The sequence below is a fragment of the Neophocaena asiaeorientalis genome, unplaced genomic scaffold (genome assembly GCF_003031525.2).
Source record: "Neophocaena asiaeorientalis asiaeorientalis breed wild unplaced genomic scaffold, Neophocaena_asiaeorientalis_V1.1 scaffold118, whole genome shotgun sequence".
Classification (NCBI taxonomy): Eukaryota; Metazoa; Chordata; class Mammalia; order Artiodactyla; family Phocoenidae; genus Neophocaena; species Neophocaena asiaeorientalis.
In genome coordinates, this window is record NW_020175528.1 from 6,511,732 (window position 1) to 6,536,290 (window position 24,559).

Here is a 24,559-nt window from a genome sequence, read left to right on the forward strand (position 1 = left end):
AGCTTTCAACCTACCTTGACTTTCCACATGCCTTCCTTGCTAAGCTTAACCATTTCTAGCTTTTGATTTGAAGTGAGAGATCTGCAACTCTTCCTTTCACTTGAACACTTAGAGGCCATTATAGGGTTATTAATTGGCTTAATTTCAATATTATTATGTCTCAGGGAAAAGGGAAGCCTGAGGAGAGGGAGAGAGATGGGAGAACAGCCTGTCGGTTGGATCAGTCAGAACACAAACAACATTTATCGATTAAATTTGTCATCTCATATGGACTCTGTTCATGGTGCCCCAAAACAATTAACAATTGTAACATCAAAGATCACTAGTCCCAGATCACTACAATAAATACATAATAATGAAAAAGTTGGGAATATTATGGGAATTACCAAATTATGACACAGGGGCATAAATTGAGCAAATGCTGTTGGAAAAATGACACCCATAGACTTGCTCAACATAGAGTTGCCACAAACCTTCAATTTGTAAAATATACAATAAAGTGAAGTGAAATAAAATGAGGTGTGCCTGTGTTAAACTTGTTAATCAGTCTGACTGATTACAAAAGTGCACACACTTCTGAAGGGAAATCAGCAACATCCCCTGCAATCAACTGCTGAAAATCAGACTGAAAATCAGATAATCAGCAACAGCTTCCATCCAGTGAACAGATGTCTGAGAGTCAGCCAGTGAGCAACAGTCTTACTCTGGTAAACCTGTTTCCATAGCTAAAGCCAATACTCCAGATTCTAAACTCCACACTTTTCCAAAACCCTTTTTAAGTTCTCTGCTTATAAACTGTGTCTTATAAGCTCAGCCCTCCCTTGCCTTAGCAAGAAATACATTCAGTTTATTATTTTAGATATTATTTTAGATATTTAGATATTATTTGAGTGATAGACTTTTTATCAGTATTTATGATCACCTATAATTACATGATATTTTTGTTCCCTGTTGGTTTACTATCTATCTGCATTAGAATGCAAGCTCTAAGAGGGCAGGTACTTTGTTGCTTTGTTCACTGCTGCAACTTATTGATGACATAGGTGCCTAGCACATAATATGAACTTTACAAGTATTTGTTGAATGCATCTTTAGAGTAGGAATAATGGCCACTTAGCATAATATCCCCACTGCTAATACAGTGCCTAGTACACAGAAGTAATTACATAAAGTATTATTTAGATGAATGAATGAATTCATTGTCCATGCAGGTTTCAAAATATCTGTTAGGGATACCTTTGAAGTAAACCAGAGATTACTCAGATCTCTGTGGGTCCATATAGTTCTCATAAACTCATCTTTCTCTCCACAGATACACTAGATGAAAAGATACCCACCTGCCTATTTGACATTTCCTTTTGGAAGACTTAGAGGCATTACTGGTTTAATGTGTTTAAAACGGAACCCACACTCTTTCTTTACCACCAAACCAGATCCTCTTCTAATGTTCTCTCTGTCACTACATGTTATAGGCCAGAAATCCCCTTTCTCCCTTGAACATCCATTTTCAACCCAGCATCAAGTAAGGGTGATTTTTACCTCCCAAATATATCTTGAATCTGCTGACTTCTCTCCCTTTACATGAGCATCACGTTAATCCGAGCTACCATTAGCTGTCGTCTAAACTACTTTAGTAACACTAATTGGTCCATGAGCACCTTCTCAAGGCCTCTCACCAATCTAATCTTTCATCAGTCAACTGTCTCCTTATAAACTTTTATCAGATGGTTTGCTAATAGAACAGAGTTTAAAATCTTCAACATGGCCTCCAGACTCCATTCATTCTCGTCTTGTACCACATTCCTCTCCATTGTCTGAACTTCCATCACTGGCTTTCTTTAAGTCACTTGAGATTATCATGTCCTCCTTTTCCTCCATCAGAAAGCTTTGCAAATGTTAGTATCTCAGCCTAAAACATTCTTCCTCCTGCTCTGACTTATTCTACGCATATTAAATCCACCATCATTCCCTCACTTCCTGACCAAGTCACATACCCCTACCTCACCGAGAACCTTGTCTATCTCCTGTAAACACTTCTCATGCTGAAAATCTAAGTTCTGTTTGTGTCATTATTGGATTAATAGCCATCTCTTTAACTAAACTGTAAGCTTCATGGGGCGGGGGCACTCTATTTTGAGCATATAGGAGGGAGTCAAGAAGTATTTATTAAATTAATGAAAAAATGAATGAAAGGGAAGAATTTGAATCTGGTCAAGACTTTCCCAGCATATTTCAGAGTAAACAGGGTTGGAACCTGTATTCTGAGAGCATAGTGGGCCAAGGAAAGGCAATGAGGAAAAATGTCTTTCTAGAGCTGCTTTCTTTTCATTAAAATTTTCACTGAAAAGCAAGAGTCTCCCTAGTCTTTTGTGGGCTCATGTTTGGTGGTAAAGACAAAAGTGGTGCATAGAAGACATTCAAAGATCAATTTCATCTTTAACAAAGAAGGAGAGAAAGGATGGGTCCTAATCTGTTGGAGTGAGCAAATACTGTAGCAGGTTTTCATTTAATACGGCCAACTTTAAAATGAGTGTTATATTCTAAGAAAGATTTTGATTCTTGGGGTGTCTCCATTAGATGTAGGTATTAAGTAGCTCTTTTCACTAGTTTTAGGGTTCATTTAAATATTTTAAAAATCCAAAATATTGTCATATTAAAAGGCAGTACTTACAAATGGTGTTTTCTTTCTCCAATTCTTGCCTCACTGTGAAAGTCTCAACCACTGCTGTGCTGCTGTTGTAACATCAGTTACAAAAATCTTTCATTTTGGAAATCAAAGTAAAGGATAAGAAAAAGCTATGAAAGCAGGATCATCTTTAGGGAGAACATTTGGGACATGGAGGGCAGGGTAGCGTGGGGAAAGAGAGGTTGCCAGGCAGCCTTCCACATACTGCCTGAGTTTTCTTTGTTTTACTTCGTTTTGTTACCCCACCAGAAAGTCACAGCAAGCATAGTGTCTGGCATGTTTGTGTAACTCTAAAGTAGAGCCTACATGCTGCTTTGCTTAAAACAAATTTGTTTCCTCATTTTGAAGAGGGGAGAGGACTATTGTCATTCATAAAAAAAGATTTTCCTTTTGAATGGACTTTGGAAATGTGTGGACAACTAGACATAGTAATCTGGAGGACTATGAAAACATTAAAATGGAAGGCGTTAATTGATTGAATTGGCTGTGTTTCCTGACATCTGTATTTGCCTCATGTATTAAGGCTTTGTTTGTTTGTTTTGTTTGCTTGTTTTTAAGGCCTGGAGTTGTCTATTTTTCAGAGCCTCAGATCCCTTTTTTGACTGAACTTTTACTGCAAATAGATAAAATTCCTGCTCTATACCACTGCTTTATTAATACTAACTTAGAAGTCTATTAATATGCTTATTTAAATCCCTAGCATGGGTATGTATTTAAAACATACTTTGATTTGTACATATTATCTTTTTTATGGAATGTAACTGTGCCTTTTGCCACTAGAACAAATTGATTTCATCTATCTTCCGTCTCACCTTTAAACGTATTATTTACCCAACTTTTAGCTTTTCCAACATAACGTACAAATGTCTCACTACAATAAGAAGATTAATAAACAAAGCAAAAAAGACTATTTATGAAAAAATACTTTAGAAATCCAGTCCTTTTGATTAGTAACCAGCCCTAGTACCAGAAAAACTTCAAAGTGCTCTCTAAACATTGAATTTTCATCAGTGATGCTGCACGCCTTAGCTCTCATCTTTCATGCTTACCATGCAATAACTTCAAAAGGATAAAAAGAAAGAATGGTAATCTCTCCAAGCGACACTCTGCTAAGGCCAGTCATCTTGTCTTTAGCTATCATGCATTCACAACCAGATAATTGCTTCATTACATTATGCTTTAATAAATATAATAATTAACATTTTGTTACCAAAAAAAGCCAATACTCAAGCCATTCAGAAATGAAATCCAGAGCCCAGGGGATTTCTAGAAGAAAATGAAAAAGAATTAGCATCAAATACAGACCTCTTCAAAGGGAAAGAGATCATTTAAACTTGTCTTTTACTTACTGAAATCTGTTCTGCATATTTTATTGTTTTTGTCATCTTGCTTGTTATAATCCAGCAAGCGAATGTTCAAAGAACATAAAATCCTACAAATAAATAAATGGAATATGAGTGAATTTACAAAAAGGCAACAAGAGTCTCACATGTAAGCTTTGATTACGTAAAGCAATTATGTTTCCCAGTGGTGCTCCAGGAACATGTGATTTATCAGTAGGAGAGAAATCAAAGTTTTTCGCTTCATGACACTTAGATGTCTAATTTACAGAGTACAAGTAACTTGGAAACCTTATCTGAATCAGCATGATATCACCAGTCAAATTTGGGGTGATCAAGACTTTTTAGAATTAGATGGTAGGGCAGTCTGGGTCAGCGTGGGAAGTTGTGATAGACTCTGACCTTTAAACAAGAGGTAGACATATCATTATGGACTTTGTGGTCAGTAACTCGGCAGTCATCTGAGGAAGTATACCAGAGGGAACTTTGGCGGGGAGGGGTCAGAGGTGTGTGTTGTGTAGCGGTAGCCTCAAACAAGAAGAGACCAATAATAAGATTACACTTGTGAATTTTGCTGTTTGGATCGGGGAATATCCTCACACCGACAGCTTTCTAAAGCTCTCTCACCCCAAGGTAATAAAATGGAGACAGCAATAAAGACAATTCTTGGTGACAAATTATCTTAAAAGCTATCTTATCCAAAAAAGTGCAAATATTTTATGATATTACGGTAAAAAGGAAAGGAAAAGCAATGGATAGGAGCTGTCTGATAGTCTCAGTGAGTGTGTTTCTCCCTCAGACACTGGAGTTAAAAAGTTATCCTTTCAGATTACTTGGATGTTATCTAGATCAGTACTTCTTCAGTTTATAGGCATAGGGAATTGTTGACAGTGCATATTTGCCATCAGCTTGTTACATAAAATAGGTCAGTAGGGCAGATTAAAGGTAATCTATTTTTAATATAAATATTAAGTAAGGGGCTTAAACAGAAAGGCCAAATTAAGGTTTTGGGAAAAGGGCATGTGTGTGTGTGTGCACGCGTGCGCACCTTTACGTGCATGCACGCACATGATCGCTGGCATGTTTGGTGTCGAAATGCAGAAATCGTCAAAAAATAGAAGGGGTGAGCAGGAAGTGGCAAATTAAAAGCCTTACCAAACAGGTAAGGAGAGTGGGAAATTGAAAAAGTATTAGGTGACAGGCAAAATTGATTGGACTTGGTTAGATCTGTAGATGAAAATGGGAATTGAGGGTAAGTGATGACTTAGTAAGTATAGAAACCTAGCTCTCTACGTATTAATTCTACGTCTACCAATGATAGAGAATGAATAAGTTAAAATCGTTTCTCTAAGCTGCTGGAGAAAAAAATCCTAATATATATATGGTTTTTTGTTTGTTTTTTTGGCTGCATTGGGTCTTCATTGCTGTGCGCGGGCTTTTCTCTAGTTGCAGCAAGCGGGGTCTACTCTTCGTTGTGGAGCACGGGCTCTAGGTGCCCGGGCTTCAACGTTTGTGGCTCATGCAGGGGCTCAGTAGTTGTGGCTCGCGGGCGGTAGAGCGCAGGCTCAGTAGCTGTGGTGCACCGGCTTACTTGCTTCCCGGCATGTGGGATCTTCCCGGACCAGGGATCAAACCTGTGTCCCCTGCATTGGCAGGTGCATTCTTAACCACTGTGCCACTAGGGAAGTCCCCTAATATATATTTTTAATTAAACTCTAAGTATCCATCAGTGATGTCACTGGGGAATTATTTTTAGTTAATATAATTCCCAAGTGTCTCTAGAAGAGACTAATAGGACCGTTTTTTTCCCCCACAGCAGCACACGTTAATATCACCATAAGATTAGGATCCTAAAACCCTGAAGAATAACAAAATATGAGAGGAAGAATGTAGGTTTATTTTATAATTCCATGAGCTTTTGTGAATGCACTGAAGATGGTAAGCAATGAGGGAGATATCAGAAGGAAAGTCAGGAAAACCAGCCCAAAGGCCAATACCTTTGGCACTGGTATTACTTGACTTCTGTTCTCCTATCACCAATCTAGAAGAAAATGTTTTTTAATGAAATTGGAAGTTGAGAAGAAAGGACAAAGACATCATATCTTTGTAATAATAGAAACTGATACATCTTAACTCATCTCTGCCTACTCATGTATCTACGTACATATTGGAAGGGCAAGAAAACAGTACTTTTCACATTCTGAATATCACCTAACTCCTTGGTAAACTATTAAGCAGTCCTGAACTTTACACAGGATAAATAATATGATATTTAAGTTTAAATATTTTTCAGTGAAAGTGAAAATAAGCCAAAAGTCTAAACTAAAATTGAAAGAGAAGGATAACTCAGGTTTCGAGAAATGATGAGTAGGATGTTGACGGGGTATCAATCCTCGAGGAAGAGGGGGTATGAGGGCCACTGGAGGAGACCTGCCTAATAGAAATGCAGGCTTGTACATTCTGACTTCTGAAGAATGTTGGCCCCAAACTAACCTTCTATGATTAAACTTACTCTTTGGAGTAAATGCTGTGTAAAACGGGATTGGCTCTATAATAATCAACAAGGGAAAAGGAAGGAAATAAATCACCTTTACTCTTTAAGACTGCACTTACAAAGAGAAAACAAGCACCAATCATGGCTGCTTTGACTGTCACATCTAGATCTGCAGGAACGTGAATTCCAAAGTTGTCAGCATTGGTGAAGACATCGTTTACGAATCCTGACCAGTACTTTGAAATCTTCCCAATTGTAAGCTTTTCGTTAATGGTCTTCACCTTTGAAAAGAAAATAAGAAGTTGTAAATTTGAAGGTGATACAGATGGTTTTACATTTCTTCATATATTTACTTCATGAGAGATAGGAATTATTTTATTCATCATCTTTAAATGACAATTAAATGATGGTACTCATTCCTTTATATAAGCATAGGTTTGTAGATTTAACTTTCCAGTTTACTCTTCAGGAATTTTGCTTTTCTGACATTTTTTAATCCATTGTAATTCATTTATTTATTTTTTTTCTTTTTGTTTTTGTATGCAGATTGAGAATTTAATAGCCTCAAGTAATTGAGGACAGGCTACCACAAGATGGCAGCAGGTACATAGTCTCAATTATATGGTCTAACCATGATTCTTTTACCTGAAGTCCAGATTTTAAATCTGAATTCTTCATCAAAAAAGAAAAAAATATGTGAAATATTTTAGAAGAAATTTTTTAGAAAAAAATAATTTCTAAGTACAATTTATAACCTCTTAATTTTTATTGCTAAGATTTTATAATTACTAATATGTTTAAATATTATCAGTCATTGCTCAATTTCATTTTTATATTATACTCAGATATTTACTAGGTCATTCCTTTATAACTAACCCTAAGTCCTATTTTTCATTCGAAAAATTCTCTGGGCTAATGTACCACACGGGAAATTCAGACTTTGACATCAAAAGTCTATAGTTCTTTTCAGTTAGAAGGAATCTACAGTTAAACTTTATCCACTATTCATTTGCTTGCCCTGTTTCTCATTCAAAGGCTGAAAGTGATTCAGTATAAACTTTCACTTTCTGTATGGGAGTAGAGGATAGAAAATAGAGAAAGTTACTTAGGCCATGTCTATACCATGAATAATGAAACTCTTAAGCTCTCCTCAATCATAGGGCATATTTTTATCCTTTACTCTTAGGAAAGTTATACCAAGTCTTTTTGGCGTGGGCTGGAGTTATGACAGCTCATTTTGCAAAATGTACATTGTATCCTAGGTGAATAGTGTTCCCTGCAATCCTGCAACCTTAATGTCCTATGTGGGATATACAGGAATGAATGGAGTGAAATGAAATGAAATGAAAAAGAAATACATACTTTAAATTAGACTATATCCTCTAGGAAAATCTGTTAAGATAGTTCACATTCTTGCACATTGAATTTGCAAGTAATTACTGTTTTTTAACATTCAATTTACACAAATATGTTTACATGAGAATAGACTGTTTTACAAAATGAAGTTAGCAAGTCTTATGAACATAGCTTTTAAATTAATGGTATTTTAATGGAGTGTGCTCTTGAGATCAGGACTGAATATGTTACCACCAGGGATGTAGGAAAGAAGATGTAATTTTGGTGATTCTGAACTAAATATATTTGCTTTATACCATAGGCACTATATTCCACATAAATCATATTTTTGTAGTATGTTTTAAAAAAATTCTTGAACTTACTATCTCTGGAATTATGAGTTATTATTGGCATGTACAATATTACTTCTTACATTATTTCACAAATATGTAATTTTCTAAATCTATTTCAGAGATGTTTCATGATTTGAACATTTTAAAAATTGAATTATGTTGCAAAAAATCAGGACCTAAGTGAAAACGGTCCTTCATTTTGTCAATCATACCTCAAAATCCACATCGCCAAAACAGCCACATGTTGCACAAGGACCAACAATTTTCAAAATATCTTCTTTGTCTGCATTTTGGATTGTGAATTTAGGCAGAAAGGGGTCCCACTTCTGTGCAACATAACCAACTATAGTACCAGGAGGGGCTTGGATTTCTAACTGTAAGAAGAGATAATAAAATAAGATTTCCTAAAGTTGTTGTATTTTAATTTTACTATAATGTCAGCTTACTTCTAAACAGTATATAAAAGCTTCTAAATATCTGCTTCTATCTTATACTGGGTTTTTTTTTTATAATTTATAGAAACAAAGAAATTCACTATATAGATATGTGTTCTGCATTATGCGCTAAACGTCCATGTCTTTGATCTTCCTTCCCTAAGGAGAACCTATCCCAAAGCTGTTTTCTGACCCTGGGACACTGGCTTCTTTGCCATTTTGTTCCAAGTACAGTAATTGGTCAAGCATTGAAGATGTTTCCATCCCCTCTCAGTTGTGGCCACAACACACATCTATTTTTAAGTGTCACTTACTGATTATTATGGACTTTTTTCTCTTTGGATTGCCAACTTCTAGCTTCTCTGTGCTCCGTTAAAAACAAATGCTTCTTGCTCAGTTAAAAACAAATGCTTCTTGCAGAGTTACACACCAATTTGATTTGTTTCATTTTGTCCAGTGTTAAAGACTAGCACTTGCATTTTCAGGGCTGACTTTAGTATTTTACTCCATCATCCTTTATTCCCCTGATTTCTTCATTGTCCATAATATTGTATTTCAACATATTTATGTAGCCAAATCAAATACTTTGTAAAATAAGCTGGAAGTGGGTGAAAATGATGAACATTGTTTGCTTTTAGATCAAACCAGCGCTCATCATCTGATCTCCTTTTGTCTTTCCTTATTTGTTAAGATCATAGTCTTATGTGCATGTCTGTAGTGTTTTCAGATGGACAAAGGTGGTTTCAACAAGTCTTCTTAGAATTATATAGATTTGTTCTAGGATAACTTTTAAAGTAACTGATGTGATTTTAACCAAATTAAAAAACGTATTAATCAGTATTAGGATGCGTCTTATGGTTAAGTTATATGACATGGGGCTACTTTGAAATAAAACATCAATTATCAGAAATTTTCAAATGGGCATATATTCTGGATTATACTAAGTTTAGCATCTTGGGGCATATTAGATCTTGAATATCCCCAGTAAAAGTATAAAAAATTTTGGGCTCCGTATATAAGTACCTTAGCAATCCTATCACTTAGCCAGGTAATTGCCTATAAATGGAGAATTAGCTTCAATATATATTGTGAGAAACTTCTCTAATTAAGGAGAGTTCCATATTACTATTTATTTTCCTTTGTGCTAAGTAGACTATTTATACATAGGTCCTCAATAGAGAAGCGTGGGCTTGAATAAAGACACCTGGATCAAGTCCCATTTATTGTATCTTCTATATGTGTGATCATAGGTAAGGAACCTCCACTCTCTAAGCCCCAGTTTCCTCAATTGCAAAATGTAGAGAGTAAAATCTATTCCTTCTAACTTATAGAGGTGTTATGATATCAAAAACATCAAAGTAAGTATATTTTCCATATCAACTTAGCTGCATCATGTCAATGAAAGTTATTACTATAGATCTATTCGTGATGAAAATCTATTATATATTAAAAATATAAGAATCAGATGATTCCCTCTAGAACAAGAACATAGTCTTTGCTAAACCTTGAAGTTTGTCATAAATGGGTGAATGGAACCTGAGATTCTGTGCTAAAAATAATACCTACCCAAGAGAATACTTTAGAAGAGTTTAGTAACACTCAGCACTCCCTGAACTTTGCACCAATAAGAGAAGAAAAACGGTAGATTTGCTTAATGATGGAACTTATAGCTATTACAATTACGTGGCTAATACAGAGATTCAGGAGGATGTGTCTCATTTACATGATGCATGAGCTGTCGTTACCGATTAACATCACAGAAGCCACTATAGTTTTTGGTTGGAAAGGAAAAAGAAATTTAGTGAATCACCAAATCCTCAAGCTGTTCTGATCCTAAAGGAGCAACATTCTAATTCAACCAATTGAAAGGTTAATTGCCCCATATCTCCAGATGAATGCCATTTATTTAAGAAATAATTACTGATCTTTCCAAACATGGAAAAATACAAGCACACCCAGAGCCAAAGACTAACCTCTTGTAGGTAGCAAGGGCACCAGCAGCTGTTACACCTCAAGGGCCTGTTGACTGTAATCACCTCTCGACCTGAGTTATCGGTGATCTTCAGAGTGCAAGATCTCAGTGTGGAACAGAAAGTACGATTGAAGCAGATGCTTTCCTCCACTGCAAAGTAAATTCTTTGTCCCAAGCTGTTTTTAATCTCATATTTGTTGGAGGTCTCAGTGCCAAGTATCACTAATGGAGCAAAAAAAAAATAATTATCAAAATCATGCTTATTGCTTACTAGCAAAACTTTATATGAGTAAAAATGGTTGAGTTATTAAAAGAAAACAGAGTGTGTGATCAGTTATTAAGTATATGGTATCTTATTCAGACAAATCTACTTCCGTGCTCGAAATTTGGAGGATTTAGGCATAGAAACCAAAGTAAACTCTGAGAACAAAGTTGTGCAATTACTAAATTTTGATTACAGATATATGACCTACTTGGACACATATAGTACACTTTTCAACTAGGGAAGCAACGTTGTAAAGAAGGATCAAATACTCAGATAATAATTCTATCACTGTTATGGAATTTACTGAGACAACTCACACTGATAGTAATGATTTTGTCTAAAATCTCTATCTGGTATTATATCTACAGCTGCATGCTATCTATTACAATTTTGACATATCTTAGTTAAGGACAAAAATACTTGATTAATTTGAATTCAGTTAGTCATCATTGTAAATTTGTGTATTGTTAAATGATTTGCCTATTTGACGAATCACTGACACTATGATAAAACATATTTTGTTTTGATGATTTTTTGTTATTTAGTCTCAGCCTTGATTTCCATGTCTGAAATTACAGCATTAAGAAAATTTAAACTATTAGCAGCCATGGAAATGACCAAATCGTTTTTATTACTTTAAGATTAAAAATAATATTAGATTCCTAATAACAGTATCATCAAAGACTTGGGGAGTTTTATGCTTTTATGTTTATCTATATCAGACTAATAATTTTACTTTCAATATTTTAAAAAATAAGCCTAGTGCTCTTTTTAATCTATCCTAAACATTTAACTTTATCATTTATAAAATATTTAGATATAAAGAAACTTCTGAAACTTAAAACATTTCAACAGTTTTAATAATTACAGAATATAATATACTTACTTCCAAGAAGCTCCACCTGCTGGTGTATAATTATCAGGTCTAACTGTTAAAAGACGACATAAAGGAAATAAAAAGTATTACATCACAGATCTTTGAAAACCTTTGCAGCTATTACTATTAGATGATTTTCATGTTCTCTGTGAGGGAAATGCTTGAAAACAGCTCACATTTTATAATGAAAAAGAAGTTAACATGGTTTTTATTCAAGTAAAATTTAAAAATTACAAGAACCCTGAAAATTTCAAGGCAGAATTGCCCAGAATAACATTAGCAACTGTGATTAGCTCTGTGTTTTTTTCTGTGGTAATCAGATAAAAGTGTAGCTCTTGGAAACAATATCTTTGAGAATATTTTTAAACAGTCTGAATAAGAATGCCTATAAGGTTTTAAACCTCTCTCTCTCTCTTTCTCTCTCTTTTTAAAAGAAATGAACCAAAATGAAACAAAACATGCATGACCTGCATGCATGGCCTCTCCACTCAGCCCTATAACTCTACTTTCACTCTATCATGCAGTAACTCATTCCTCACAGTGATGAAACGTCTTTGTTAAAGCTGAAAAAAGCTATTCTTTAAAATTTTCTCATTCACATCTTCCTTTGAACTAGGGGAAGAAAACCCAGAAATCCTGCTGATGCCAGCAAAGTACCAATTTAAGTAGAAAAGAGTTAAGCCACTAAATGCATGACACATTAAAACTTGCCTATGTAATTAGAAATGAAGTTAATTTACAGAGATAAAGTAGCCACAGTTGAGGAGTGACTTATTAAACAGAATACAGTACAAACTGCTTTTTAAAGGAAATATTTAAAATATGTTCTTAGAGTGAATTTTATTTGTCTATGTTTTCCTTTTGATATTCAATACTTGAAGATTCACTAAGGTAAAATCACTGAGTGCAATGCTGATTATTACTTTTTTAAATGCTTCATTTTCTATCTTGCCTTAAAATTTTCTTCACTTTATTCTCCCTTCACATTAATATACTCACTGATAACTTTTAAATGAAAGTAATCGATACTAACAGTTGGAATTGATTGGGCATCACAAATGCAGAAAATATGACATTACCTTATTTCCTTCACTCTCCTTGTATATCCTGAGGTGGAGGTAAAAATTAATATCATTTCTTCTATTTAAGTCTTATTATTGATAAAAGTACATGTGACCTCCATTTTAAGATTCACAAAAATATTTTTTCAAAAATTTATGATTTAAGATATTCTAAAACATATTTTAACGACTATGACAAAGTTTTTAAAAAAAATTTGAATCGGTCTTTGTTGTGTAGTATTGTTAGTTCTGTTCTCCTCTTTTGAGGAAAATGGAGAGTTGAGGAAAGAGAAGGGGTAAGCTTCAAAAGGACATGCACAATTATTAAGCAGTGGATCTATGTAGGAGTAACTTAGAGATAGAGAAGGGGTATGGGGGCAGAAGTTAAGTTTGAGTTTAGGAGCTTTGACTATTTGTGTCATGGATCAAGTTTTCAGCCTTGAAATTTAAAGACTATTGGTTGAAAAGGGAAGTTGTACCTAATACCTAATAATAGCAGTTGTTTATTTAATGACTACCACGAGGTAGTCACTGTGCCAGATTTTTTGACACAGTGTCTGATTTAATCCTCACACACATCAGAGAGCTAGATATCATTACATTTTACATGTGAGGAAACAATCCCAGAGAGAGAAAGTAGTTTGCTCAACATCACAGAGCATGTATCAATAAGTGGTTAGACTGGGATTTGAACCCAGCAGTAATGCCGCTGATTTTGACGTGCTCTTAAATCTGCTGTACCACATCACTAAACTAATCTTAGGAACTGGGAGAAACAATTCTTAAGTGATGCTATGGGACTTCTGAGTACCTTTCCTCCCTATTTACTCTTATACTCACCCATCCTCTGTAATAACATTTGACTTAATCTACCTCTGTGGGCAAGCGTCCTGGATTTGAGGGTCTTGGTTTTGGTTGTTCTTGTGGTTTCCTTTAAATTGCCCCAGGCCACTTATAAACCATGGTCCAAAAGAGCCCTTTTCATCTTTTGCTATTAATTGATGAACTAGGAATTGTTGGAAAGTCTAAAGAGATTGTGTCATGTATTCGGGTGTCAGGGCAAGTAAAGGACTCCTGAAGTATGAAAGGTATAGAATGGAAACCTAATTACAGCCTTGGATATGTAACTAAGAATCAATTCTTATGTATAATTTATCAGGTTTACAGGTATCATTGGTTCCATTTAATACATGTAGCAAGATAAATGTGATCTTTACATGTGTCCTTGTAGACTTTGATTCACTACTCTTAGCTACAGGTGACTAAATTATAAATAGTTATCCTTTGACGCTTATAGGATATAATGTTATTGACTATTACGAACATGTTAATCCATCTGGAAAGAGAATGTATTGGTTTTATTCTTAAGTTTAACCTACATGAACAACATATATATACATGTCTAGACATATAAGTATGTGCATGTGCGTATGTATGTATACACACATACACACACACACACCCCGCTTGGGAGTTTATTTTCAAATTATTAATGGAAACATGATTTTCAGTAGTAGTCATTGGATAGTCTTGATTAAAGGAGAATAGATGATTTTTTTTTAATTTTACTTTGAGTTTTTTAACTTAGAAGGATTTTTATTGAATATTTTCCTGTTTGTTTATTGAAGCATGTACTATTTTCAAATGTTCATAGTTTTATTTAACCTTATGGTTTTAGATAAAAGTTAACTCACGAAATTCTTTATATATATGTTTCTTACAAACTAGTAGTATTAAACTTTCAAAATGTGTATCCATCCTTTTCTATATGCACCACTTTAAAGCAAATTAGTGTTCTTTTAGTATAAAGATTATCAATTTTCTTTCCCTTTGAAGTAAAATATCTGCCAATTTGTGGCATGTTTTTGTTTTCTGAAAAAGATTACCAAAGGTGTACGTTTGGAAAATTGACTTCATTTTAGAACTGCAGCCAACGGGTTCATATCTCTATCAAATATGAAAAACGTGTATTCATGTCAAGCGTCTGGCTCCGGGTGTGTCATCATTCATGGATGGAAGAAGACTATGTGATGACCATATGGGATCATCAAACCTCAGCCCTCTGGCACTGGTATATCACTTTTATACTCGGCGAAACCTTGTCTGACAACATTCCCAAACAGCTTGCAGCAGTTAATCAACTCTAGTCAGCTATTACAGCTGATCCTTCCTGCAGATGGAAGATGGTAGGTTAGCCTTTCCAGCTCTTTTACATATCTCCCTGAGCTCTCCAGTCTCTAAAGTACATTTGTCTGCCAGTGGGTTTCTGGAGAAGGCATCTGCAATTATAAACATTTTCCCAGGAACATATGCTGCGTGCAGCTTAAACCCTATCAGGCATAACAGAAATCTCTTGCACCTTAAGGGAATTAACACAGAGATTTGATTTTGATAAAAGAGATAGACTTTATAGTTTGAAAGAGTGCCAAACAAGCTGAAAATTGCAGCAGATGTGCTGACATCTCAATATTAGTGTAAGTGTATTTCTAATCTTTTGTAGGATAAATACAAAAGCAACAATAATATACATAAATATCAATTGCTATTTATGTGCCATAGAATTCAGGTGATAATATTTCTTGATTGATTTATTATAAGGCTTGAATCATTGCTTACCCTCCGATGACTAGAACAGTGGCTATACCTAATGATAATATGATCTTTCAGGCAAATTGGCCTGGAGATGCAAGAGCATCAGAAGACAATGCTAACTTGATAGGCTGATTTTCTCTTGGATTTCCATCCACCTTTCTGAGATTCAGTTGAAGATGTTGAACCCTCGGCTCATTGCAGAAGTCTCTCCTGAGTACTTTGATCTTTAGCAACGTTTCTCTTCTCTGTACACCTGTGCAAATTAAAATTGTGTGCTTATCTGGCTCTAGTACCCAGGCTTGCATTTTTTGTCATCATTTTTTGTCTTTGCCAATGAGGTTGCAGAACGTTTGGGTGAGAGGGACTAGGTTTTATACCATTTATGTGCCTTGATTAAGACAGGTACTCAATATCCTTAATTAAATAGCTGTAGGTGACTAGACATATTAGACAGTTTCTCCAGGCCAAATGTGCTGGCACCTTGAGCAATGAGCAGTAAAATGATAAATGTGCTAAACAGCTCGAAAATGTTTAGTGTTCTTCCTCTGACAATTAAACAAGGAAATTAGAAGTGACCATAAAAGAAAAATGTTTCTTCCCAAATAACAGAAATAAATAAAAGACAGATTTTATAATTTCATGATTTATAATGCTTTTCTCACTTCAGTAAGTTATTTGTTGAAGTTCTTCAGCCTTGATTGAAAGGCAAGAAATCAAGTTTATATTCATTTTAAGGGCAAACACTTAGTAGAAATAGATAAAAGCACCTGGCTTAAATATTCTAGACCAGGAGGGAGACTCCCTGGTGGAGGGGGACCCCGCTGCCACACTTGGTTCCCTGGATTGGAAGGTGAGATGTGAAGGCCGTGGTCTGGGTCTGAAGCTCCCGGAAGAAAACCAGGCAGACTTCTGCTTCTTTGGTTCTGTGCATCTGCAAGAGAACGACCATCCCAGTCCGTATTTAAATGTAGACAGTTTTATTTAGTTTGTCTTATAATATTTGCTTCCTCTTAACTCAGAGGGTAGAGTATCTCCCACGGTAGCCTCTCACTACAGTGCCCTTTCCTTCATTTCTCCTACTCACTGTCAGCACCACTTGACCCCGAAGCCAGAGATAAAGGACTGTGGAAGACTACCAGAGGTAGCTGTGAGAAAAGTTGGATAATTTGGGCAAAATAAATGATTTTAGAAAGTATATTTTTTGAAGACAAGTGAAACTTCTATTCAAAGAGCTAAAAGATTATACACTGCAAAAAGAAAATCAATGGCAAAAGAAACTAGATGTTCTCTACTCATAAAAGGATAACCTTAGACATAGGTTTTAAATCATAACTATGACTTTCAAGCATATTCTCCCTTCCTCAAATATTATGGAGGTGCGTCATAATTTCCAAGGATATTTTGTCTCTCTTTATCAATCATACTGCTATGGCTAGATGTAATTCAGGGCCCTTATACTTTAGCCTGCACCAGAACCAGCTGGGGGGCTTATTAAAACACCCATTGCTGGGCCACACTCCAGACTTTCTAATTCTGTGGTTGGAGTGGGTGTGGAGCTTGAGAATTTTGCATTTCTAACTAGTTCCCAGGTAAACTAATGCTGCTGGTCTGACGATATATACCTTGAGAACTAATGGGAATATTTGTAACTAATTTATGAGCTTCTTAAGGGCAGTATAATATTTAATTTAGCTTTGATTCCTCAGTGTTTGGTATAAAAGCATCCGAAAAAATTTTGACAGTATGAATCCCTTTGTAGCTCACCCAAAATTACAAAGGATAAAAGAATTGCAGAATTCTAAAATGTTTGGCTTTGATTTTTTAATCACCTGTTTTCTATATTATTGCCAGGTAAAATTGTTACTATTTCAATTATCTCTTAGATTGAAATTCGGAGATTTGCTATTTATACTGCCTTAGTCTGGAGCCTAATATTATGCATAAGACCTGTACATGGTGCATGCAAAATTCTTCTTCTTTGTTAAAAATATACTTTATTACCTTTCTACTATTATTTTTCCCTTTTCTTCGCACATGACTACCATTTGGCTGTCTCCCTCATTAGATACCATTATTTCTTTCAAAGACTATCAGTGTTTTTACTTCTCATCTTTATTAAGCCAAATTGTCAGAGTTCTCACATGTGCATTCATTTCATTTACACTTTGCTGTTTTAGATTGAGTGTAGGTATGGAGCAAGCAAGGTTCATGACGGGTGTTTTCAAATATCAGAGAAGCCATTATGAAGAAAAGTAATTTAGACTATTTTAAAAACCTATGGGGCTTCCCTGGTGGCACAGTGGTTGAGAGTCCACCTGCCGATACAGGGGACACGGGTTCGTGCCCTGGTCCGGGAAGATCCCACATGCCGCGGAGCAGCTAGGCCCGTGAGCCATGGCCGCTGAGCCTGTGTGTCCGGAGTCTGTGCTCCGCAGCGGGAGAGGCCACAGCAGTGAGAGGCCCGCGTACCGCAAAAGAACAAACAAACAAACAAAAAAAACGATGAATGGGAAGGACAAGGAAACTGGCTCTGGATTAATATGAGGAAGAAATTTATAACAGATGCACAGAGATTTGGATAAGCACTCATTGTACATATACTAAAATTGGAGTGACAGCTGTATAATTCACAGTAGATGAGAATGGTCTCTCTTCAGCACTGATACCCAGGTCCATGTAATATGTGTGTGTGAAGGGGGAGGAGGTATTCTTCTGAATCTTTTAAACCTCTAAAAAATAAATCTGAAGAAAGGACTGATTTTCCTTTGGAGATTATAAATTCCTCTTCATTCATTGCTTCTCAAGCATAGCCTGGGTGAGCATCTGAGAGGGATTAAAAAAACCCAAACAAACCTGGTGAAGGAACACAGGCACCTAAAGAGTGGTCCTTTGGACACTGACATAAACTGTTTCTAGTAACAGTTGGCTCATTAAAGTCATGTGTACATTTGGTGTTAATGAGGGACATTAATTGCCAAATGATTCATTTATTCATTTAACAATAAGGTTGTGGGAAGAGACCGATATGGATTTCTAAGATTATACTGGTCTGTGACATTTAGAATTTGGACACGCTTTAGGGGTAGGAATGAATGGAAGCAAACTTGTCATTTGGCCCCATGAAAAGAGAGCTCCACACTGATAATATTATAACAATTTGCTTCCCCAAAGGCCCCCATCCTGAACTTCTCTCAGATTTGGGGCAGACACAAAGGATATAGACTTTAGAATTCCTCTTGCTCTTAGCCCTTCTCGAGAGCTACTAACTGAGTAAACTGAGAGGAAGACTAGGTAACACCATGTCAAATCTGGGAGAGGAGCAAATGGCCACTACCACAATAACAGCTAGAAAATAATAAAAGGCAACAAACCTCCTTTCTTTGGCATTAGTGCCCAAAACACTGTTGTCACTGACTTTCAGAGAAGCAGAGACAAAATTGTGATCTGGGGAAAACTAGTTCATAATGATAAAATTCAGAATAGTGGTTCATCTTGGGAGTGGGGGTGCATGGCTATTGACCAGAAAGGGAACTTTATGAGGTGCCAGAAATGTTCTGTATCTTGATCTTGGTGGTGGTTACACAAGTGCATCCTGATTTTTAAAATCATGGAGCTTAAGTTTGGTGCCTTCATGCACTTAACTGTACACATGTTATCCTTCAATTTAAAAAAATGTGTAGGGATTAATTTCTAATAATAGCTGATAGAAGCCTATTAGATTCTCTCTCATTGCCAATTTTATTGTTGAAAAGATTAGCAAATTACTCCAATTTTATCTTGTAAACTATTGCTGTGACAAAACGCGGTAGATTCTTGAGTGTCTGGCAAGTGGCTCTACATTTCTGACCCAGGTCTTTAGGTCCTTAGATTTCATGGCATTAAGAGATGTTAATGCACTGGGGCCCAGAGCAGACCATGTCCAAAGTCTTTACCGGGGAGTAGAGGCTCAGTTAGAGACTGCTGGGATCACCATTCTGAGGTCACTTGCTTTCTCTTCTGGGATTTCAGCTCACATTGGAGCAGCACAGCCTTTGAAGACCTAAACTGAAGCTTCTGTTCAGTTTAGATCATCCTGGAAACTCCTGTTTTTCTCAAACTTAAAGGCTGAGACCAACCTGTTCTTAGATTGTGTTTATTTATACTAAACCAGGGGACTCCAGACCACACAAATATTTCCTCAGTTCTAATGGCATCCAGTATCCAGACTGTCCTTTGATTTAGTGGTCCTGATTGAACGTCCTACAAAATGTGTTAAATGTCTAATTGGCCTGTATTCCGTGGGAAAATGCTAATTGCCAATACAGTTTCATGGGCCAGAAAACATCATGACATTATAAATAATGTCTTTAAATATATTTGAATAAAACTCCACAAAAATATTTTAGGTAAATAATGATGATAAACCAACTTGCCCCCTAAAACCAGATTTCTAATTCAAAAGGAAACTTCATTTTTCACTTCTTTTAAGTAGTATAGGGTCTCTCACAGATGTTTTACCCACTTCATCTGTTAAATATTTTGAGTGAGATAGAGCAAGAGTGTTAGTTTTCTACCGTAAGTTTTGCCTCTAAGTTTAGTCTTGAGCCCCTATCATTACTGAACATCACTGCTTTTTTGGTAGATTAATCATATTTTGATCATAATATTGCTTTCTAGTCACAAGTTTCTTCAGAGACTCAGACCACCAAATGAAGAAGGAACTCCTTTGAATTTCTATCTGGCTTTGAATTTCTATCTACTCTTTTAAAAATGTATAACTAGCTTATAAATATTTCACATACTCTGCAACTCTTTACCTTACAGGCTGCAGTTGTTGCTGTAACTCTTACTTGATAAAGTGATGAAGTGTTTTGGACTAAGTCTTAGTGTCAGTCTTAAATGAAAGAAAGAACTTGCCAAGGTTTTGTTTGTCTGTCTTCAAATATAAAAATGAAGTACACATGTATTAAAATTCATAATTTTGATGTTTCACGTCTATATTTTACAATTTGTTTGAGCTTTCCCAGTGATACTCAGGGACTGGTGTATGCTACATGTTGACAAAAAGTGAAAAGATTACTTCCTTTGTTCCAAATTAAATATCATCCAAAGTCTATTTTGGTAAAGGAAGCAAATAAGCATACATGTTTCTCTGAATGGATCATTAATTTAATTTAGGATATTTTAAATTGTGAACTCTATTATCCTATTTGTAATTAGGTTAAAAGGTTTCCACCAATTATACTAATCATAATTCTTCACTTCCATTATAGCCTAGAGTTTAATGGTTTCTTCTGATAATGGAATGAAAACACATTATAATTTCATTTTTATATCATTTCACAAGTATTTTTTGTGAGATTGCAACCCATTACCTAAAACAAGCACATCCCTTGTCTTCTGAGAAGTTCTTTAAGTGAGACAACACTAATGATATTTGCAGTTTTAGGGATTTGAGGAAAACTTACCAGTTCCCCCTCCCAAAGTCTTTAATCTGCTTGCTTAGTTTCTGTTTGCTTTTTAGATATAACTTACCATCAAAGAAATTTTGAAAGATTTTTGCTTCATAGTTCAGAAATCTTTACTTCTAGTCCATTAAATTTACTAGGATTTCCTGAAAACACATGTTTAATTCTCTATAATAAATGGCTGTATCACATATTTTAAACAACAAATGGGGAATTTTAAAATATTGAACTGTACTTTAACACTTTTTAACTTATGTGTGAAAAGTTTTCTACAAATCCCTTTAAACTGGGAATATCAACTTGTCTTTGTGTTTGGCATTAAATATTCCCATTCTAAATTTTATTCTGCAGCTTTTCACATCAAGTCACTAGGTTTATATTTATGATAACAAAAACACTGTTTGCATCTTAACTTTTACATTCTATCAGATAGAGGGTTTTTTAAAAAATGTAATGCAACATGCTCCTTGGAGTTCAAAGTTAAAAAGTCCAACGTTGAAAAGCACTAAATGACAGGTTTTAAAGTATCAATCTCACCGATTGTAACACCCTTAGAACTGTGTATTTTCAGTCATAATATAAAGAAAACTTTATTAGCTGCCTATATTTACTCTTACCTTTAGAGGCCATGAATATGCTGAGTCAGTTCTTCAAAGGCATGCAGGTTAAAAGAAAAGGCTCCTCTTGCAGCAAAGAGAGAAACACAGCAGGCATAAAACTTCAGAGGGTATCTGTATACTTCTTGTCAGCTTACAAATACCGGAGGAACGGAGAGCCTTGCTGTTTCCAGAGTGCTGTATTTTATCGTTTTGAACAACAGGGGGAGACAAAGCTATCATCAAAAGTAAACACTATTCAGAAACCATCATCCCACTTGGTGGCTGAAGGACCAATTTCAAAATAATAAAAACCAGGAAGGAAAATATACAACATTCATTTTTATGGGCCTTATTTCCACTTAGTGTTTAAAAATTACTTCTTGGAATATATATTTTTGCCCTTACTACTATAATAGAAATATTCTACTTTTCTAATTTCTAGAAATCTCCTGTACCAGAGTCTGTGATAAAACATTCTTATCACATGTAAGTTTCTGACAGTTATAAATAATTTTTTTTTAATTTTGAAAATGTTTGAACGGCAATATTTTTATGTTTACTCTGGATTTCTCCCCACTTTCCTCTCCCCGTAACAAGAAAAGGATTACTTCCTACTTTTTACATACATAAATGAATTTTTATTTTTAGTTGAATTGGATTAATCAGGAATTTGAAAATAGAAACCTTCAATAATCTCACAGAGTTAAATGAAACATACAGGTAATATTTAACTGCATTGTACACTGAGGGGAAACAAAAAAGCACTGTAAACTTGACTAGACAGTTCATATTTCTAAATGACCATGGAGATTTTGCTCACAAAGTCAGTCGCCCTGGATGGCATGATTTGCAAAGGTTGAACTTGTAGGATATACTACATTATCAGCAACACTGTCTGCTTCTAAAAATAGTTAAGTGGCCTGAGAAGGCATGGATAGTGATGAAAAATTATGAAGTCAGCTCACGGGCTGTAGACAGCCAAAAGTTTGGGTTCTTCTTATTTGGCAAAGAGAAGTTTCTTTTTGTTGTTGTTTTGAAATGTTCGAGGTTAAAATGAGCTGCCATTATTTGAGTTATCATTTTGCAGAAAATGTGTATAAATATGATTAGTATTTTTAAATTAAATTATACGTTTCCTAAATTTCTTAATGTTTGCCACGGGCATTTGGAAAAACTTTGATCCAAAGAAACTAAGTTGTTATTAGCACTATCAAACATGGTATTTTATACTGTAGAGCACAGGGAACTCTACCTAATGCACTGTGGTAACCTAAGTGGGAGGGAAGTCCAAAAGGGAGGGGATATGTGTATGGCTAATTCATTTTGTTGTGCAGTGGAGGCTAACACAACATGATAAAGCAACCATACTCCAATAAAAATTAATTTAAAAAACATGGTATTTTAAATTATGGTCATAACAGACCAGTTAATTTTGACTTTCAACAGAGCACCAATTTTGAAACAAAATATAGAAACCTAAGTGAATTAAACATATGTTTTGGCCTATATAAGGCCAACCATCTATGCATTTGGACATGGCCATTTGACTCACTGAATCTTTCAATATTTGTCCTGCAACAAAGACTTTCCAGGCCATCTAACTTGATGATGTGTAGGTAGTGCCTATTTCTTCCTTTATACTTTCTTCCTCTGTCCTGCCAAAGACAGCATCAACGTCCTTTTTTCTTTTTAAAAAAGGCCCAGCAGATACCAACCTGAGGTCTCCCCTTCCCTCCATTCCTTTCGGTTTCCCAGCCTTTCTCAAGGAGAAGCTTGCAAACCCTCCTTAAGGGACCTCCCAGAGGTTCAAGTGTCCTGTCACTGAGTGCTCCCACAGACAGGAGATGTTGCTCCACAAGTTGCCCTCAACCCCCATCCTGCTGCTTTCCTGCTGCCATTCACCTTCACAGTGCTCTCATTCCAACTCCCCTAACACCTGACACCTCTATGGAAGAACCGGGACCACTCTCAATACTCCAAATGGTCACACAATCCTCCTGCCCCTGTGCTATGAAGCCCTGGGCTTTTTCAAGCAGCTTCAGTTTTATTTTGCCAGCAGGCTACAGTATTTCAGTCTGCTCCCTTGATTCCATGAAATATAGACAGTACAAGTTGGGCATGTCCAACAGACATAACCCAGGGCTTGATGATAACATAGTGGGATTGAAGTACACAAAAGGAGACGCGAAAATGAATATCAGGAAATCTAGTGTCAGTGGGCCTGCCCCTTCCCAGGAAACTCCCTACCGGTCTCTCGGTCGTGAGCCTCAGCTCTGCTGCTCTGTTGTTTGGGCGTGCTCATCTACTCAGGATGTCCCGCCTTGGCTGTCCTTGTCCCCCCGCTGAAAGAAAAGACTCTATATCCTCCATCTTCAGTTTCAGCCAAAAGGAAATGAAAAACAATTCCATCATAATCTTGACACAATCATGCCTGCCCATGGCCTTTTCCCAGGACCTGTCAAAGCTATTTCGGAAGGTCCATCCATTCAATGCTACATCACTGTTCAGAACTTCCCCATTATTTAATTATTTAGTTGTGAGATGTTTGACTTAAATTTTCATGATTGAAAAGGCTCACCAAAATAGTTTCTCTCAGTACAAAGGGAGAGACTGCCTATTTATTTAAGCCTATATAGTGACAAATAAGTGCTACCTGTTATACAACAAAACGAAACAAAATCAGCAATATGCTCCCGATGACATCCTTTGCGGAAAGAGCATGGAGTGCATTAAGATGTAAGCCTACAGGTCTGGGGCAGGACCAAGGACCAGGACTAGTAGGAACTGACTTTTAGGCTGTTTCATCAGCTTAATAGTTAATCTGCCTCTGGTTTTACTATAAAAGTATGTGTTCCTAGAAATTATATTACATACATACATAAACATATATATGTAAATATATAACTAAATATACATGAAGTGAGAGAATTACTTGTTTTTCTTGATTTATATAAATATTATTTTAGGTATAACTCAAACACATTTTAGTCACTTAAAATTACGTTTTTAAAAATTTATGATAATGCATAGCATTACATTGTTTTCAGCCACTGCATGTTGTTACATTTTATGAGGATAATGAATACAATTTTTGCTCATTGCCA

At 35.7% G+C, this 24,559-nt stretch overlaps 1 protein-coding gene across 1 annotated transcript; it reads right to left on the reverse strand.

Annotated features, from left to right (window-relative positions):
• Positions 1–4,079: 4,079 nt before the first annotated feature.
• On the reverse strand, positions 4,080–21,486 carry PLSCR5 (phospholipid scramblase family member 5). Its single transcript, XM_024769110.1, has 7 exons — positions 21,474–21,486; positions 16,177–16,340; positions 11,766–11,808; positions 10,616–10,836; positions 8,421–8,582; positions 6,640–6,801; positions 4,080–4,118 (listed from the first exon to the last, which is right to left on the reverse strand). Exons 1-7 carry the CDS (start codon positions 21,484–21,486, stop codon positions 4,080–4,082), a joined length of 804 nt encoding a protein of 267 aa, XP_024624878.1.
• Between the last annotated feature and the right edge of the window lie 3,073 nt (positions 21,487–24,559).